At 40.0% G+C, this 20,356-nt stretch overlaps 1 protein-coding gene across 2 annotated transcripts in view; it reads left to right on the top strand.

The window, feature by feature from the left end:
• LRRK1 (leucine rich repeat kinase 1) overlaps window positions 1-20,356 on the top strand; it is a 164,010-nt gene that overhangs the window by 61,510 nt on the left and 82,144 nt on the right. For both annotated transcript variants that reach the window (XM_077124020.1, XM_077124021.1), the window contains one exon: window positions 17,776-17,947. In XM_077124020.1, the coding sequence (XP_076980135.1) occupies window positions 17,776-17,947 (172 nt within the window). The remainder of the gene's footprint in view (window positions 1-17,775; window positions 17,948-20,356) is intronic.

Genomic DNA, 20,356 nt, shown 5'->3' with positions numbered 1-20,356 from the left:
AATATTTTTAACTGACAGCTTGAACAAATCAATATTTGATAACTCAGTTTTTAAAAAGGACAACAGGATATGTACGACATTAAAATTAAAGTAAAGAAAATAGAAGGAATAAAATGATAAATATTAAGTGCAGGAAATGATGAAATAGGGAAAATATAAAAGCAGAGAAAAACAACAAAATAAAAAGCTGGTATTGAGACTTCCTGGAAGATGGCGGCTTAGTAAGACGCGCGGATCTTAGTTTCTTCTCCAGGACACCTACTAGGGGAGTAGAAACGATACAGAAAGCGCCCAAAGCCACAACAGAGATAAAAAAGACAGCGTACCCCATCCTGGAACGGCTGGCTGGCTGAGAGAAGCAGCTCGGGTGAGATCGCCGAGGCGCGCGGGCCTTACCGGGCGGGGTGGCAAGCGGCCGGAGTTACTCCCTTCCCCCTTCCCGGGCCGGCTGGGAGAATTGGAGAGGCGGTCCCCTGAAACAAAGACGGCTGGCGCCCACACCACGCGCAGCCCCCGGACCAACTGAGAGAATTGGATCGGAAACCCCCAGGCCGCGGAGAACGGTGACGGGTGGGGGAGGCCCCTTCCAAACCCGTGACTCCCAGGGAACGTGCACTCTCTCGGGCGGGCCGCTGCCGCTGGCGCCCTCCCGCCACGCTTGTTGCCCAGGGCCGACTAGGAAATTCGGACGGGCTCTTTCCCTGGCTGCGGCGACCAGCAACCCTCCCTGCGTTCGGACCCCGGGCCGGCTCAAGCCGTTTCGGCTAGCGAACCCCCAGGACGGCGAGAGTTTTCCAAAGTTTAAGGTCCCACAGCACCTTTTACTGGTGGGACCCGCAGACAAACGGGTGCCACGAGCGCCACCTACTGGGCAGGATAAGAAAAACAGAACCCAGAGATTTCACAGAAAAATATTACAACCTTGCTGGGTCCAACACCAAGAGAAATCTGAATAAATGCCCAGACGCCAGCAGCAGAAGATAACTGTCCACGCTCAAAAGATTGAGAATATGGCTCAGTCAAAGGAACAAACCAATAGCTCAAATGAGACACAAGAGCTGAGACAACTAATGCTGAATATACGAACAGAAATGGAAAACCTCTTCAAAAATGAAATCGATAAATTGAGGGAGGACATGAAGAGGACATGGGCTGAACATAAAGAAGAAATAGAAAAACTGAAAAAACAAATCGCAGAACTTATGGAAGTGAAGGATAAAGTAGCAAACATAGAAAAAATAATGGATAGCTACAATGATAGATTTAAAGAGACAGAAGATAGAATTAGTGATTTGGAGGATGGAACATCTGAATTCCAAAAAGAAACAGAAACTATAGGGAAAAGAATGGAAAAATTTGAACAGGGTATCAGGGAACTCAAGGACAATATGAACCGCACAAATATACGTGTTGTGGGTGTCCCAGAAGGAGAAGAGAAGGGAAAAGGAGGAGAAAAACTAATGGAAGAAATTATCACTGAAAATTTCCCAACTCTTATGAAAGACCTAAAATTACAGATCCAAGAAGTGCAGCGCACCCCAAAGAGATTAGACCCAAATAGGCGTTCTCCAAGACACTTACTAGTTAGAATGTCAGAGGTCAAAGAGAAAGAGAAGATCTTGAAAGCAGCAAGAGAAAAACAATCCATTACATACAAGGGAAACCCAATAAGACTTTGTGTAGATTTCTCAGCAGAAACCATGGAAGCTAGAAGACAGTGGGATGATATATTTAAAATACTAAAAGAGAAAAACTGCCAACCAAGACTCCTATATCCAGCAAAATTATCCTTCAAAAATGAGGGAGAAATTAAAACATTCTCAGACAAAAAGTCACTGAAAGAATTTGTGACCAAGAGACCAGCTCTGCAAGAAATACTAAAGGGAGCACTAGAGTCAGATACAAAAAGACAGAAGAGAGAGATATGGAAAAGAGTGTAGAAAGAAGGAAAATCAGATATGATATATATAATACAAAAGGCAAAATGTTAGAGGAAAATATTATCCAAACAGTAATAACACTAAATGTCAATGGACTGAATTCCCCAATCAAAAGACATAGATTGGCAGAATGGATTAAAAAACAGGATCCTTCTATATGCTGTCTACAGGAAACACATCTTAGACCCAAAGATAAACATAGGTTGAAAGTGAAAGGTTGGGAAAAGATATTTCATGCAAATAACAACCAGAAAAGAGCAGGAGTGGCTATACTAATATCCAACAAATTAGACTTCAAATGTAAAACAGTTAAAAGAGACAAAGAAGGACACTATATACTAATAAAAGGAACAATTAAACAAGAAGACATAACAATCATAAATATTTACGCACCGAATCAGAATGCCCCAAAATACGTGAGGAATATACTGCAAACACTGAAAAGGGAAATAGACTCATATACCATAATAGTTGGAGACTTCAACTCACCACTCTCATCAAGGGACAGAACATCTAGACAGAGGATCAACAAAGAAATAGAGAATCTGAATATTACTATAAATGAACTAGACTTAATAGACATTTATAGGACATTACATCCCACAACAGCAGGATACACCTTTTTCTCAAGTGCTCATGGATCATTCTCAAAGATAGACCATATGCTGGGTCAAAAAGCAAGTCTTAACAAATTTAAAAAGATTGAAATCTTACACAACACTTTCTCGGACCATAAAGGAATGATGTTGGAAATCAATAATAGGCAGAGTGCCAGAAAATTCACAAATACGTGGAGGCTCAACAACACACTCCTAAACAACGACTGGGTCAAAGAAGAAATTGCAAGGGAAATTAGCAAATACCTCGAGGCGAATGAAAATGAAAACACAACATATCAAAACTTATGGGACGCAGCAAAGGCAGTGCTAAGAGGGAAATTTATTGCTCTAAATGCCTATATCAGAAAAGAAGAAAAGGCAAAAATTCAGGAATTAACTATCCATTTGGAAGAACTGGAGAAAGAACAGCAAGCTAACCCCAAAGCAAGCAAAAGGAAAGAAATAACAAAGATTAGAGCACAAATAAATGAAATTGAAAACATGAAAACAATAGAGAATATCAATAAGGCCAGAAGTTGGTTCTATGAGAAAATCAATAAGATTGATGGGCCCTTAGCAAGATTGACAAAAAGAAGAAGAGAGAGGATGCAAATAAATAAGATCAGAAATGGAAGAGGAGACATAACTACTGACCTCACAGAAATAAAGGAGGTAATAACAGGATACTATGAACAACTTTACGCTAATAAATACAACAATTTAGAGGAAATGGACGGGTTCCTGGAAAGACATGAACAACCAACTTTGACTCAAGAAGACACAGATGACCTCAACAAACCAATCACAAGTAAAGAAATTGAATTAGTCATTCAAAAGCTTCCTAAAAAGAAAAGTCCAGGACCAGATGGCTTGACATGTGAATTCTACCAAACGTTCCAGAAAGAATTAGTACCAATTCTTTTCAAACTCTTCAAAAAAATCGAAGTGGAGGGAAAACTACCTAATTCATTCTATGAAGCCAACATCACCCTCATACCAAAACCAGGCAAAGATATTACAAAAAAAGAAAACTACAGACCAATCTCTCTAATGAATACAGATGCAAAAATCCTCAATAAAATTCTAGCAAATCGTATCCAACAGCACATTAAAAGAATTATACATCATGACCAAGTAGGATTCATCCCAGGTATGCAAGGATGGTTCAACATAAGAAAATCAATTAATGTAATACACCATATCAACAAATCAAAGCAGAAAAATCACATGATCATCTCAATTGATGCAGAGAAGGCATTCGACAAGATTCAACATCCTTTCCTGTTGAAAACACTTCAAAAGATAGGAATACGAGGGAACTTCCTTAAAATGATAGAGGGAATATATGAAAAACCCACAGCTAATATCATCCTCAATGGGGAAAAATTGAAAACTTTCCCCCTAAGATCAGGAACAAGACAAGGATGTCCACTATCACCACTATTATTCAACATTGTGTTGGAGGTTCTAGCCAGAGCAATTAGACAAGAAAAAGAAATACAAGGCATCGAAATTGGAAAGGAAGAAGTAAAACTATCACTGTTTGCAGACGATATGATACTATACGTCGAAAACCCGGAAAAATCCACAACAAAACTACTAGAGCTAATAAATGAGTACAGCAAAGTAGCAGGTTACAAGATCAACATTCAAAAATCTGTAGCATTTCTATACACTAGTAATGAACAAGCTGAGGGGGAAATCAAGAAACGAATCCCATTTACAATTGCAACTAAAAGAATAAAATACCTAGGAATAAATTTAACTAAAGAGACAAAAAACCTATATAAAGAAAACTACAAAAAACTGCTAAAAGAAATCACAGAAGACCTAAATAGATGGAAGGGCATACCGTGTTCATGGATTGGAAGACTAAATATAGTTAAGATGTCAATCCTACCTAAATTGATTTACAGATTCAATGCAATACCAATCAAAATCCCAACAACTTATTTTTCAGAAATAGAAAAACCAATAAGCAAATTTATCTGGAAGGGCAGGGTGCCCCGAATTGCTAAAAACATCTTGAGGAAAAAAAAACGAAGCTGGAGGTCTCGCGCTGCCTGACTTTAAGGCATATTATGAAGCCACAGTGGTCAAAACAGCATGGTATTGGCATAAAGATAGATATATCGACCAATGGAATCGAATAGAGTGCTCAGATATAGACCCTCTCATCTATGGACATTTGATCTTTGATAAGGCAGTCAAGCCAACTCACCTGGGACAGAGCAGTCTCTTCAATAAATGGTGCCTAGAGAACTGGATATCCATATGCAAAAGAATGAAAGAAGACCCATCTCTCACACCCTATACAAAAGTTAACTCAAAATGGATCAAAGATCTAAACATTAGGTCTAAGACCATAAAACAGTTAGAGGAAAATGTTGGGAGATATCTTATGGATCTTACAACTGGAGGCGGTTTTATGGACCTTAAACCTAAAGCAAGAGCACTGAAGAAGGAAATAAATAAATGGGAACTCCTCAAAATTAAACACTTTTGTGCATCAAAGAACTTCATCAAGAAAGTAGAAAGACAGCCTTCACAATGGGAGACAATATTTGGAAATGATATATCAGATAAAGGTCTAGTATCCAGAATTTATAAAGAGATTGTTCATCTCAACAACAAAAAGACAGCCAATCCAATTACAAAATGGGAAAAAGACTTGAACAGACACCTCTCAGAAGAGGAAATACGGATGGCCAAGAGGCACATGAAGAGATGCTCAATGTCCCTGGCCATTAGAGAAATGCAAATCAAAACCACAATGAGATATCATCTCACACCCACCAGACTGGCCATTATCAACAAAACAGAAAATGACAAGTGCTGGAGAGGATGCGGAGAAAGAGGCACACTTATCCACTGTTGGTGGGAATGTCAAAGGGTGCAACCACCGTGGAAGGCAGTTTGGCGGTTCCTCAAAAAGCTGAATATAGAATTGCCATACGACCCAGCAATACCATTGCTAGGTATCTACTCAAAGGACTTAAGGGCAAAGACACAAACGGACATTTGCACACCAATGTTTATAGCAGCATTATTTACAATTGCAAAGAGATGGAAACAGCCAAAATCTCCATCAACAGAAGAGTGGCTAAACAAACTGTGGTATATACATACGATGGAATATTATGCAGCTTTAAGACAAGATAAACTTATGAACCATGTAATAACATGGATGGACCTAGAGAATATTATGCTGAGTGAATCCAGCCAAAAACTAAAGGACAAATACTGTATGGTCCCACTGATGTGAACGGACATTCGAGAATAAACTTGAAATATGTCATTGGTAACAGAGTTCAGCAGGAGTTAGAAACAGGGTAAGACAATGGGTAATTGAAGCTGAAGGGATACAGACTGTGCAACAGGACTAGATACAAAAAACTCAAAAAATGGACAGCACAATAATACCTCATTGTAAAGTAATCATGTTAAAACACTGAATGAAGCTGCATCCGAGCTATAGGTTTTTGTTTTGTTTTGTGTTGTTTTGTTTTGATTTTACTATTATTACTTTTATTTTTTTCTCTATATTAACATTCTATATCTTTTTCGGTTATGTTGCTAGTTCTTCTAAACCAATGCAAATGTACTAAGAAATGATGATCATGCATCTATGTGATGATGTTAAGAATTAATGATTGCAAGTGTAGAATGGTATGATCTCTAAATGTTGGGTTAATTTCTTTTTTTCCGTTAATTAAAAAAAAAAAAAAAGAGAGAAGGGATAATTGGAGATGAAGGGATACAGACTGTACAACGGGACTGGATATAAAAACTCAGAAATGGACAGCACAATACTACCCAATTGTAATGCAATTATGTTAAAACACTGAATGAAGCTGCATGTGAGGTATAGGTTTTTTGTTTTTGTTTTTTTTGTTTTTTTCTTTCTATTATTGTTTTAATTCTTATTCTGTTGTCTTTTTATTTCTTTTTCTAAATCGATGCAAATGTACTAAGAAATGATGAATATGCAACTATGTGATGTTATTAAGAATTACTGATTGTACATGTAGATTGGAATGATTTCTAATTGTTTTGTTAATTCTTTTTTTAATTAATAAAAAAAAAAAAGCTGGTATTTTAGTTTGCCAGTGCTGCCAGAATGCAATCTATCAAAAATAGATCTGCTTTTATAAAGGGATATATTAAGTTACAAGTTTACAATTGTAAGACCTTAAAAATGTCCAAACTAAGGCATCCAGAGAAAGATACCTTGTCTCTGAAGAAAGACAGATGTCTGTCACATGGGAAGGCACATGACTGGCATCTCCTGGTCCTTTGCTCCTGGGTTGTGTTACTTCCAGCTTTCTGATTTCAGTGTCTTTCTATGTTATCTCCCCAAGAATCTCTAAATGCCTGTCTGAGCTCTCTCCAAAATGTTTCCCCTTTTAAACGACTCCAGCAAACTAAGACCACCTCGAAGGGGCAGGGTTACATCTCCATCAAATCAAAAGGTCACACCCACAATGGATGTGTTACATCTCCAGGGAAACAACCTAATTAAGAGGTCTCACCTTGCAATATTGGATCAGGATTAAAAGAACATGGCTGGGGAGGTGCGAGGGTAGTTCAGTGGTAGAATTCTCGCCTGCCATGTGGGAGACCCAGGTTTGTTTCCAGGCCCATGCACTCCCCCAGAAAGCAAATGAACAAGCAAATACACAAAGAAAAACAAAACAAACAAAAATTCAGCAAATGGGGCTGCAATAACAGGATACTCACATGGAAAAAGAATGAAATGTGACCCCGCCATAGAGCAGAATACAAAAAAATCTAGAGAACATGCCCACCCCACAAAATTGGATTAGGACTAAAAGAATATGGCTTTTCTGGGGTACATAACAGTTTCAGACCAGCACAGTGTCACACAGATATCCAAAATTCCAGGTTATGTATATATAACACAGCATCTCAGAATCTAGAAATAACACTTAAAGCACAGTGCTTTTTCACTTTTATTAGTTCAAGACAAACATACAGCATTGAATAGGGATTATTCTGCCTTTATGAAATGGAATTTAAATTAAAACATGGTTTTTCTAGGGGACATACATCCTTTCAAACCAGCACAGTACTGTATGTTTGAAACTATAATTAGGTCATCTCCCTGGAAATGTGACTCAGTCAAGAGTGGTTGTTAAACTGAATTAAGTGGAGACGTGTCTCCACCCATTCGGGTGGGCCTTGATTAGTTTACTGGAGTCCTATAAAAGAGGAAGCATTTTGGAGAATGAGAGAGATTCAGAGAGAGTAGAGAAGAACAACATAACCACAAGAAGCAGAGAGCCCACCAGCCAGTGGCCTTTGGAGATGAAGAAGGAAAACGCCTCCCGGGGAGCTTCATGAAAGGAAGCCAGGAGAGAAAGCTAGCAGATGATGCCATGTTCACCACATGCCTTTCCACATGAGAGAGTAACCCTGACTGAGTTCACCAAGCTTCTCACTTGAGAGAGAAACCCTGAACTTCAGCAGCCTTCTTGAACCAAGGTATCTTTCCATGGATACCTTTGATTGAACATTTCTATAGACTTGTTTTATAAATGTCCTATTTATAGGACATTTTCTCGGCCTTAGAACTGTAAACTAGCAACTTATTAAATTCCCCCTTTTAAGAACCCTTCCATTTCTGGTATATTGCATTCTGGCAGCTAGCAAACTAGAACAGACACCTAAGACTCAGAGTTGGAGTTATGCACCTCTGAAAGTCAGCATTGCTTCATACAACTGTTAGGAAACTGATAAAGAGATCAGCCTGCAATTAGAGATAAGAGCGAAGACAATCTGGTTGGGATTAAGGTAAATCAGAATACAGGGTAAAGGATGACAGTGTATTTTAGCACTTTACCTACCGTATAAGACCAGACAAAGACATATTTATTTAGTCCAAAACCTAAATTTTCTGTAGCATACAATCTAGCTCAACCTGTCTGGATAGTTTTAAGCAACCCAAATACATGGGTCCCAGAAATGGGAACAAGGGTTTGTAATTCTGTATAGCTTAATGTAATACCTTGATATATCCCAGAATGTGTTGGGCCAATAATTAAAAAGTATTGGTAAAGTCCCTTGAGGGATTTGAGAAAAAAATGGGGAACTATTAAGCTTTCCCACCTGAGAAACCCCTGATACTCTCTCAAACACTAGGGACCTCCAAGTCTATAGGCAAGCACCTGATGTTGAAACTCTTATGAAACTTTCACTCTTATGAAACTTATTTCTGTAGTGGAGCAGCTAAGCCTACCTACAATCATACCTAAGAGTTCAGAGAACCTCTTTTTTGCTGAGATGTGGCCTCTCTCTTTCTAAGCCCAATTCATGACTCGGGGATGAGCTGGTCGTGGCATTGTGGGATTGACAATGCCTTCCTGACCAAAAGGAGGAAAAGAAGTGTAACTAAATAAGGTATCAGTGACCAAGAGAGTTCAAATAGAGTTGAGGAGCGATCCTGGAGGCTACTTTTATGCCAAGTAAGCTGAGGCTTCAGCTAGATATTGCTGATTGCTGCTGTTTGCCAACCCCCAACTGTCATTCCTGTTAGCCCTAAAGAACACCCAGGGTGGACCCTATCTGAGATCCTGCAAAAGTTGCATGCACTAAGTTTATTTTTCAGAAACTTAGTCTTCAGATGATTCCTAGGCCAGATAAGTCCTGAAACCCAGAGGTGCCTGTCTCTCTGTTCTAGTTTGCTAGCTGCTGGGATGCGACACACCAGAGATGGATTGGCTTTTAATAAAAGGGGATTTATTTTGTTAGTTCTTCAGAGGAAAGGCAGCTAACTTTCCACTGAGGTTCTTTCTTACGTGGGAAGGCACAGGGTGGTCTCTGCTGGCCTTCTCTCCTGGCCTCTGGGTTCCAACAGCTTTCCCCAGGGTGATTTTTTTCTGCATCTACAAAGGCCTGGGCTGAGCCACGAGTGCTGAGATGAGGTATGCTGAGCTGCTTGGGCTGTGCTACATTGCAATCTCTCATTTAAGCACCAGCCAATTAAATCAGACATCATTCATTGCAGCAGGCACACCTCCTAGCTGACTGCAGATGTAATCAGCAACAGATGAGGTTCACGTACATGTGGCTCATGTCCACAGCAACAGAACTAGGTGCCTTCACCTGGCCAAGGTGACAACTGAATCAAACTACCACACTCTCCAAGAGCATCAACTAGTTCCTTCCCCCATCCCATACTGTTGACACACCCGTTCAGCATGGCAAAAGTTAAAATGGGCATAATCCAAATATCCCCAAAGATTGGGAGAAAGATCAAAGGAGAAGGAGGAGCTATATCAGAGAAAGTAGGGTTTAACAAATGAGCATGACTACTGAATCACTGTATTGATATTTCTTTTTAGTCTCCAGTGTCTTGGAGCAGCTATAAGGAAAATCCTGAAATTGTGGCATGGTAACCTGTACCAAGCTTTGAAATCTGTTCTATAACTCCTTGTTAAAATGTACTTTGGAATGTATTGCTTTTTGGCATATGTATTATATTTCACAATAAAAAAGTGTTTAAAAAAATAGGAAGCCAGTCTGTTTATATAGAAACATTTTTATAGGAACTGGTTTTACCCAGAATATCTTCCTCAGAGGCATCTCAGGAAGCTGTGATGAACCTGATTTGAAGTTTAGAATCTGCATTTGTGTCTGCTCTTATATCACGTAGTCAATTTGAAAGTATTTGCCTTTGAAGAGTTGGGAAGGGGGCAAGGAGATAGTGTTCAAAGCTATCAGGTCAGGTTGTTCTGTTCTGGTTTCTCTAAGGTAGAGGAAAGGTATTGAAATGAATGACAGTAAAAAGGGTAAGGAAGGCAGAAAGAAGTCAGATTTACTGCACAGTATGTAGTCGTCACTATTATTTTCAACCAAATTCCAAGAGAACAGCATGTATGTGATGTCTGCAGGCCAGTGGACATGCTGTGGAGTAAGCCCAGGAAGGATGGAGGTACTTGCAAAAACTGTGTTCCAAAGGGTGCTTCTTTAAGTAAATATAAGTATTATTCAAAGAACAGGCTTTAACTTAAACTGTCATAAAATTTGATATGGAACCTTTTTATCAAGTGTCAGCAGAAAGTTAAGAATCAAGGGATTCTAGTGATTTTTCAATGCCACTGCTGGCCTTGATTTTGAAATTGTCAAAATGGGGGTGGTGGAGCCTGCACCCAGAGAGCAAATCTGACGGCTTCGGGGTGGTGGAGCCTATCCAGGCCTCTGCAGAAGAACATGACACTTTTTCTTGAAGGGAAAATGCTTATAGATTTTTCCTCTTTTACTTTGTATTTACTTTTAAAACTGTCCTAGTTCACCTGCCAGTGTTTACAAAAGTCCTATATTTGGGATGCTTTTTCTATAATAATAAAATATTGTCTTTTATGTATAAAAATCCTACTGACACAATATGCTCTAGGGTCATATAGCTTCACTAACGTGTTCTATCACACCATATTCTTACATTTTCAGAGAATAGAAAAAAGGCATATTCCACAATTCCTTTTTTAATATTTTTGTTAAGAAAACAACATATAAGCACACAAACATTCTTAACATGCAAACATTCATTACATGGTATACAATCAGTGGCTCACAATATCATCACATAGTTGTGTATTCATCGCCATGGTCATTTTTTTGAACATTTGCATCACTCCAGAAAAAGCAGTAAAAAAAGAAAAAACTCATACATACCATACCCCTCACCCCTCCCTCACATTGACCACTAGTATTTCCATCTACCAAGTTTATTTTAACCTTTGTTCCCCCCATTATTTATTTTTTATCCATATTTTTTACTCATCTGTCCAAACCCTAGTTAAAAGGAGTATCAGACGCAAGGTTTTCACAATCACACGGTCACACTATAAAAGCTGTATCATTATACAACTCCCCAGTTCCTTCGATGAGCCTTACACAACCTCAACAACAAAAGCGGCAAGAACAGTACAAAAAATGAAAATGACACAGGATATGTTCGCTGCAAAAAAAGAAAGTAAAGTAGCTAGTCCACATATGAAAAGTTTTTCAACCTTGTTAACATAAATGCAGATAATTACAAAAATGAAACAGCATTTTGTAACTTAAGCCAACATCTTCAAGTCTGATAATGAATTGTTACGTTATGGAAGATTACCTACTCTTATTCAGTGTCAGCAGAACTATACATTTGTATCAGCTTTTTGGAAAACAGATTGTCAGTGTTTATCAAAATTAATTCCCATCATCTTTACCCAGCAAAACTGCTATGAGAAATTTACCCCTATAGATATACTTGAAACAAAAATTTCCTAAGCTAGCAGGACAGAAAAAGAAGTTGTCTAAGTTAGCAGACAAATTAGACAGTAATCACTCTACCCCAGTCAGATACCAAAGAAAAAATATTGCCCCAGCCCCACCCCACCAGCAGAGACCAAGTGGAAAGCGTAGACTTCTGTCCTTGCAGGTTGTAACAAGGAACATCAACCCACCTGCTGAGGCAGTGTCAGGTGACCAGTGGGGAGCTGGGTGGTTCATTCCCACTAACCAGTAACCCTGACACCTGGGGTGTCAGTGGAGCCTGGACGTCCGTCCTCACCTGGAGTAAATGAGGCACCTCTTCCCCTTCCACCTAGGTAATATCAAAGAAAGCCCAGTGGGAAACTTGAAACCACAACCCTGCTCAGCAGTAACCAGGACCCCTTCCCACTGGGTGTCACTGGTGGCCTAGTGGAGACCCTGAACTCCCATCCCCACCTGGCAGTGAAGTGGCACCCCTGTCCACCCATCCCTGTGGGGTCAGAAGAGGCCTGCCTAACCTCAAGGTTTAAGTGTAGTCCAGGATCTTGTAATACCAGAATTTCCACATTTCACTTTTAAAGCATCACTTGCCATGCCAAAGATAAGAAAGCGCTCAAACTGAATAGAGGACTTTCAACAGATGCCAACACCGAGATGACTCAGATGTTAGAACTATCTTACAAGGCTTTTAAAGCAGTCATCTTCAAAATTCTTCCACGGGCAATTATGAACACACTTGAAACAGATGAAAAAATTAAAAGTCTCAGGAAACAAGAACGTATCAGCCTAGAAATAAAAGATATAAAGAAGAGCCAAAGGAAACTTTAGAATCAGAAAATACAGTAACTGAAAATTTTAAGACAAATAGTTAGGCTCAATAGCAGAATGGGGAGGACAGAGGAAAGAATCAGTACACTTGGAAACAAAACAATAGAAACTACCCAATCAAAGCAACAGAGATAAAGTAAACTAAAAAAAAAAAAGAAAAGAGCCATACAGGCACATAAGACTATAACTGAAGAGCTAGCATTGGTGTCATCAGAGTCCCAGAAAAGATTAGAAAGAGGTCAAGACTAAGAAAGTACTCAAAGAAATAATGCGTGAAACTTCCCAAATATGGCAAAAGATATAATTCAAATTCAAAAGTAGAGTAAATTCCCATAGGATTAAACCAAAGAAATCCATGTCAAGGCACATCATAATCACACTTCTGAAAATTAAAACAAATCAAAATAAAATGAAAATTATTGAAAAAAGCCAGAGAGAAACAATGCATTAGCTATAGGGAAAAAACAAATCATATGATAGCAGAAACTCATCAGAAAACATAGAGGCCAGAAGGAAATAGGCATGACATTTTTCAAGCACTGAAGGGAAAAATCTGTCAACCCAAAATTCTGTAACAGGAAATGTATCTTTCAGGAATTAAGGGAAAATCAGGATATTCTCAGATGAAGGAAAACTAAAACAAATTGTCATCAGAAGCCCTACCTACCCAAAAAGAATGGCTAAAGGATTCTCTAAATAGAGAGGAATGCTGAAAGAAGGAATCATGGGACACACAGAAGGAAGAACAAACATTGTAAGAACAAAAACATAAGTAAATAAAATATACTTAGACTTTCTCATCTTGAGACTTCTCCAAATTGTTTGACAATTAAAACAAAAATTATTACGCTGCCCATTATGATACTTAATGTATGTAGAGGAAATAATTAAGACAATTATTTTATTAATGGAGGAAGATAAAGGGATGTAAGATTTCTGTACTTCATTTGAACTGATAAAATGTCAACACCATAGACTTTGCAGAGAGAACAAATAGGAAACAAAAAATAACAAGGCAGATTTAACTTTAACGGATAAAAATTATATTAAATATAAATCATCAAATTAAAGACAGAGATTGGAAGTGTACATAAAAACATGATCCAACTGTATACTTTCTATAAGAAACTCACTTTAAATATAATGATACGTTGTTTCAAAGTAGAAGGATGGGAAAAAACATATTATGCACGCATTAATTGAAAGAAAGCAGGAGTAGTAAGATTAAATCAGATAAAGTAGTCTTCAGAGCGGAAAAAAAAACAAAACTTACCATAGATGAGGTACATTACATAATAATGAAAAGGTCAATCCACCATGAAGACATAACAATCCTAACATTATATGCAGCAAACAACAGAGCTGCAAAATATATGAGGTAAAAACTGATGTAACTAAAAGAAGAAATAGACAAATATGTAATTTTAGTAGGAGACTTCAACATCCCCTTCTCAACAATTGATAGAAGAGCTAGACAGAAAATTGTCAGGATATAGGAAGAACTCAACAGCACTATTAAAATAGAATCTCAATGACATTTATAGAACACTCTATTGCAGAATACTCATGCTTTCAAGGGTCCATGGACCATATATCAAGATAGTCCCTAGACAAACTTCAACACATTATAAAAATTGAAGGCACACGTAATATGTTCTCTAAACAGAGTAGAATCAAACCAGACATCAATGACAGAGAGATACCAGGAAAATCTCCAAACAATTAGAAGCTCACATACCTCTAAATAACCAGTGGGTCAAAGAAGAAGTCTAAAGGGTAATTTAAAAAAATATATTGTACTGAATGAAAACAAAGATACAACGTTTTTTAAATATGTGAGCTACAGCTAAAGCAATATGCAGAAATTTATAGCATTAAGCACTCATATCTGAGAAGAGGAAAAGTCTCAAGAATCAATATTCTAAGCTTCCACCTCACGAAACTTAGAAACAAAAAAAAAAGCAAAATAAACCCAAAGCCAGCAGAAAGAAGGGAATAATATAAATAAGAGTAAAAATTAATGAAATTGAAACATGAAATAAAACATTGATCAATAAATTTTACAAATCTCTAGCAAGACTAACAAGGACAAGAGAAAAGAGAAAATGTCAGGAATGTAACTGAAATATCACTACCGATCCTGCAAACATCAGAAGGATAATAAAGGAATACCATAAACAACTCTACACACATAAATTCAACAAATTGGAGGAAATGGGCTAATCCCTGAAAAGTACAAACTATCACAACTCACCTAATATGAAAAAACATAATTTGAATAACTTTATAACTGTTAGTGAAAATCAATTTGTAATTTAAAACCTCCTGAAAAAGAAATCGCCGGGCCTAGATGGTTTCTCTGGACAATTCTAACATTTAAAGAATAATTAACCCCAATTCTACACGTTCTCTTACAGAAAATAAGAAAGGAGGCAACATTTTCCAATGCTTTTATGAAACCAGTATTACTCTTTTTTTTTTTTTTTTCCGCATGGGCAGACACCGGGAATCGAACCCGGGTCCTCTGGCGTGGCAGACAAGCATTCTTGCCTGCTGAGCCACCGTGGCCCGCCCAAAACCAGTATTACTCTGATACCAAAACCAGATGAAGACAGAACAAAACAAACAGACAACTACAGACCAATATAATAAGCACATGGAAACCTTAATTTTAAAAATATACCATTTACAACGACTCAAAAAAATGAAGCATTTTGGTGCAAATCTAATAAAGCATGTATAGGACTCCTGCAAAAATCTAAAAAATGCCAATGAAAGAAATTGAAGAGCTAAATAAGTAGGGAGATATTCCATGTTCATTGATTAGAAGATTCAGCATGGTAAAGATGGTAATTCTTCCCAAATTAATATACACTTTTAATGTAATTCCTGCCAAAATTCCAGCAACACAATTATTCTAGAATTAATATGAAAAGGAAAAAAGCAACTACAGTAGCTAAAACAATTCTGAAGAAAGAAGAAAGTCTACCCTATTTCAAGACTTTTTTACATAGATGAGGTAATCAAGACTTAGTGGTATGGGTGGAGTAAACCGTTTAGACATACAGCTCAATAGAATGAAATAGAGAATACAGAAATGAACGCATAGAAATATGCCCACAGAGGGGGTATTGTGAGGTGGAAGCATAGGGGAGACCTACTTTTTATTTGGCACTTGTCTATACTGCTTAAATTAAAATAAATATATACTTTAGAACCTTTGCACTGTCTGCAGCCAGAGAGCCAGAGCTGACCCTCCCTGGCTCTCTGACTTCCTCTCACCCTTAGGTTAGCTGTGGGGACATCACATACCATCTTTGAGAATAGGACTTTTAAGCCTTTAACCGGCTGGAGTCTAGACAGCTATTAGTTTCATGTGATGAATCATTTAATCAATAACTGTGGCATTTCTCCGTAATGCAAGTGCTTTCCTGGAATGGCAGGACTCCTGCTCCCTCCCTGGATAGAATGGAAAGCAGAGAGGTTTTCTTCTCTGGTCATACTGAATGTGATTCTCTTCTGTCCTCCAAATAAATTCCAGACCTTTACACTGTCCTTCACCTTGCCTGTCGGATGTACCTCCCGGCCCAGCCCAGCCAGTCCCTCTCTCCTGTCAAATCCTAACCTTTCTCCAGGTCCCGCATTTTCCTGGCAGTCTTGGATGGGATAAGGAATGCATGGGCTTTGGAGCCAGAGAGACTCCAGTTCAAATCCTGGGTGGTTGTGTTGACTGTCAAGTCCCTAACCATGGGCAAGCCCTCATGTCCTCATCCTTAAGATGGAAGAACAGATATATTCTTGCAGGACTGTTACCAGGCTTAAATGTGACCATCTAAACAAAGGACTTGGTGCAGCATCTAGCACGTGGTAAGAGCTTGGCGACTATAGGTTCTCCTCCCTGGGTTCCAGTTACCCATCCCTACCCATCCCACCCCAAAGCCATCTCCAGAGACATCCACTTGTTTTTTATACTACTCAGCACTTAAAATATACTCGCTTGTGGCCACTTTATGCATAAGCCCTACTCAAACTAAATAGTGAATTCACTCAGGCCAGAGATAGCCCCTGGCATCCGCAGTGCTCTGCCCACTTTCCCATGCACAGTAGGTCTTCAGTCATGTTGGTGGTGGCCCCAGCTGGTCTCATTCCGACTTGAATTCCGCATCTGCCTCTGAATGGTATTGATGCCTGCGTGAATGAGAAGCATCCACGTTCCAGGAAGGGTAAAAGTCCCAGGAACGCAATCAGACACTTCACAAGCTGACCCAGCAGCCATCTGTGCACCATTTTTGAGGAGCCAGGGAACCCCTGAAAAGTCAGGGCCAATTTTACAGTTCACAATAGCCACTTCCTAGCTGTGTGTTGCTGGGCAAGTTACCAAACCTCTCTGAACCTCCATGTCCTTGTCTATATCAAGTATTGGTATAATGCCCACCTCGTGTGGCTTGAACCCCACAGAATGACTAGGACACAGGAGGAACTCAGACATTGGCCCCATTTCTTCTCTAGCCTTTTCTTCCTATAACCAGCAAGTCAGGAATCCCACTGCATGTTGCTTGGGCAGTGGGTTGCAGATCTGTGAAGTCCCCTCATCTGTCACCTCCTATTTATAAACTCTTGCAGGATGGTCACTCAGAGAGCTGCTGTTTCTCTCTTCCCTAGACTCATTCAACATTTATCAGGTATTGACTGTACTCTTGCTCTGTGCCAGCTGGGGATACTCACCTGCTCCCTGTCCCCAGGAAGCTCAGAGTCAAAAACAGCACTGTCCAATAGAACCATAATGCAAGCCACATAGAATATCCTAAAGTTCTAGTAGCCACATGAAAATAGTTTAAAGAACAGCTAAAATTAACTTTAATAATATATCTTTTTTGACCTGAATGTGTTTAAAAGTCATCATTTTGCCACATGATCAATTATACAAGCTGTTGATGAGTTATTTAACCGTTGTTTTGGGGGTACCTTTGAAATCACATGTGTGTTTCGTGCTTTCAGCCCTGCATCTGAGGCTAGCGCATGGGGACAGAGAGCTTTCCAGTTATTCTTTGGCTTGGTGACACATGTAAAATCAGCCCATTCGGCAGTTACATACTTACCTCATCGAAACCTCATTCTGTTTCGAACAGGACCAGCTTCTGAGCATCTCGGCAGCCTATGGGGACCTGGAGACGGTGCAGTATCTCCTCACAGAGCGGCGGGCGGAGCTGCCGACGGAGCCCACGGATGATAACGCGGCTGTGGTGGCAGCCCAGTGTGGGCACGCTGCAGTCGTGCAGGAGTTGCTTGAGTCCCTACCAGGTGAATCGCAGGTTGTGAGCTCCTTCCAGCTCCCGGAGGGCTCCCTAGTGAGGTTCAGGCAGGCTTTTGGGGTCTGTTCTAGTTTGCTGGTTGCCAGAATGTGATATACCAGAAATGGAACAGCTTTTTAAAAGGGGTATTTAATAAGTTGCAAGTTTACAGTTCTAAGGTCATAGACTGTCCCAGTTAAAGTAAGTCTATAAAAATGTCCAAATTAAGGTACCAACAAGAGGTTACCTTCAGTCAAGAAAGGCCCATGAAATTCAGGGTTTCTCTCTCAGCTAGAAAGGCACATGGTGAAAATGTTGTCATCTGCTGGCTTTCTCTCCAAGCTTCCTGTTTCATAAAGCTCCCTGGGGGGCGTTTTCCTTCTTCATCTCCAAAGGTCTCTGGCTGTGTGGGCTGTCTCAGCTGTTGTGGTTCTTATGGCTCTAGCTCTGTTACTCTCTCCAAAAATGCTTCCTCTTTTAAAGGATTCCAGTAAATTACTAAAGACCCACCTGGAATGGGTGGAGTCACAGCTCCGTCTAATCAAAAGTTAACACCCACAATTGGGTGAGTCACATCTCTGAGGAGATAATCTAATCAAGTTTCCACCCTATAGTGCTGAATAGGGAATAAAAGATGGGGTAGCTCCACAAGATTGGATGAGGATTAAAATATGGCTTTTCTAGGGGGGCATAATCCTTTCAAACCAGCACAGGGTCCTTCATCCCCAAAATGCCTGTCCTGTCAAGCTTTCAGCAATCAGGAGACGAAAAAATTTGGGACATCCGATCGATGCTCCAAACACCATGAAATCTGTCTGCCAAAGACAGGACCGCATCCCCCATCTCACTCTCCTTAACTCGCTAGATGGATTTTCTCACCCCATTTCAATAAAGAACATGGATGTTCGTTGCTTTTTCTAGTAGCAGTTCCTTTTTACCTCTGGCAGACTCATGGTGTCCTGGTCGCCTTTAGTTTTCCATGGTAGTCTTGGGTTAGTGATATTGTACAAGACAAGGCAAGCATTACTGCAGCTCCGGGCTAAGACTCTGCTCTCAGTGTGATCTCTCCACGTTGGGATCTAAGTTGGGGGCAGAGCCACTTTCACCAGTGTCTCCCACACACAGTTCCACAGAGCCCTCGGTTTGGTTAATGCTTTTTAGTCACCATCTTAAAATGTTTAATAATTTTTTAACTGGGGGTCCCATATTTTCATTTTGGTCCCTGCTTCACACATTATATAGCCACCGTGCTAATTGTTGGCTTTGAGATAGCTGTGTGCTCAGAGTTTGTCCCAAGATTGCGTCCTCCTTGTGGGTCTGGAGGGAGAAGAGAGGGATCGTGGGCAGAAATCAGGGCAGTTTTAGAACCCCATAAGTTGCAAACTAGGTCAAGCGAGACATGGGAAGGCAAGGAGGAGTCTGAAAACCCTTAAGGAGCCCAAAACTGACTCCCTCTTTTCTGGGATCCCCAAGATTAGCTTCTGTCATAGCCCTCAAAGAGTCTCCCCAGCTGACTCACCTAATGGTGCAGCTAACATCAGTTGAGCATTTGCCAAGGACTAACCACCCCCAAAGAACTTAAGAGATACAGAGACTTCTTAAAAGGTGGTCCCAGCCCTGTCATGGCTTATGGTCAAATAGGGGAAATTGAGGCAGGAACAAGTAATCCTACAAGGTAAGCATGTTTGAGTTGAAGTTTTCACACAGGGAACTCACAACAGGGAGTGGGAAGATGGGGTCTGCAGAGGGAAGGTGATGTCTGAGCCAGACTTTGCAGGGTGAGTAGGAGCTCACTCAGCAGATAAGCAAGAGAAGGGCTTGGGTTGCCTGCTTTGGCAGAGCTGGGAGACTGCCAGGACCTCAGCATCATTTTCAGCTGTGCCCCTGGACATCCTCTGTTCGGCTCAATTCCAGGCAGCTTTTTGGAGGACATAGCTGAGTCTAGAACAGGGTACTGAGCCCTGTGAGCAGTGCAGAGATGGACAAAACCATGTGTATCCTCTGAGATTTCCTAAACTGGAGGAGAGTGTGGCTCCATTGCCAGGAATAATGTAAGATTAAGACCAGAGAATGAACAAGAGACAGCTGGAGAATAAGGGAGGGTTCCAAAAGGAGTGAGGATGACAGGTAGGTGCCTTTGAAGTGATGGGGGCCTAAAACTTTTGAAGTACATCTTTATGTAATTCTTAGAACCTGTACCTAAGCAAGGGATGGAGAGGAGGAGGAGGGCTAGAGACCAAGATGGGACTCTGCATGTCGCTGGATTTCTCGAGAACACACACCCTTAGATTTCAGACGGTGCAGAATTTTAAGTCTTGACTTGGCCATTTCCCAACAGTGGGACCTTCCACGAGTTTCTGCTGAGCTTTGGCTTCCTCATCTCAAAAAAATGATGGTGAAGAACTGTACTACCTGCTTC

This window comes from Tamandua tetradactyla, chromosome 12 (assembly GCF_023851605.1).
Source record: "Tamandua tetradactyla isolate mTamTet1 chromosome 12, mTamTet1.pri, whole genome shotgun sequence".
NCBI classification, from domain to species: domain Eukaryota; kingdom Metazoa; phylum Chordata; class Mammalia; order Pilosa; family Myrmecophagidae; genus Tamandua; species Tamandua tetradactyla.
The sequence above is the reverse complement of the archived record's forward strand: the minus strand, read 5'-3'. Positions and strand labels throughout refer to the sequence as shown.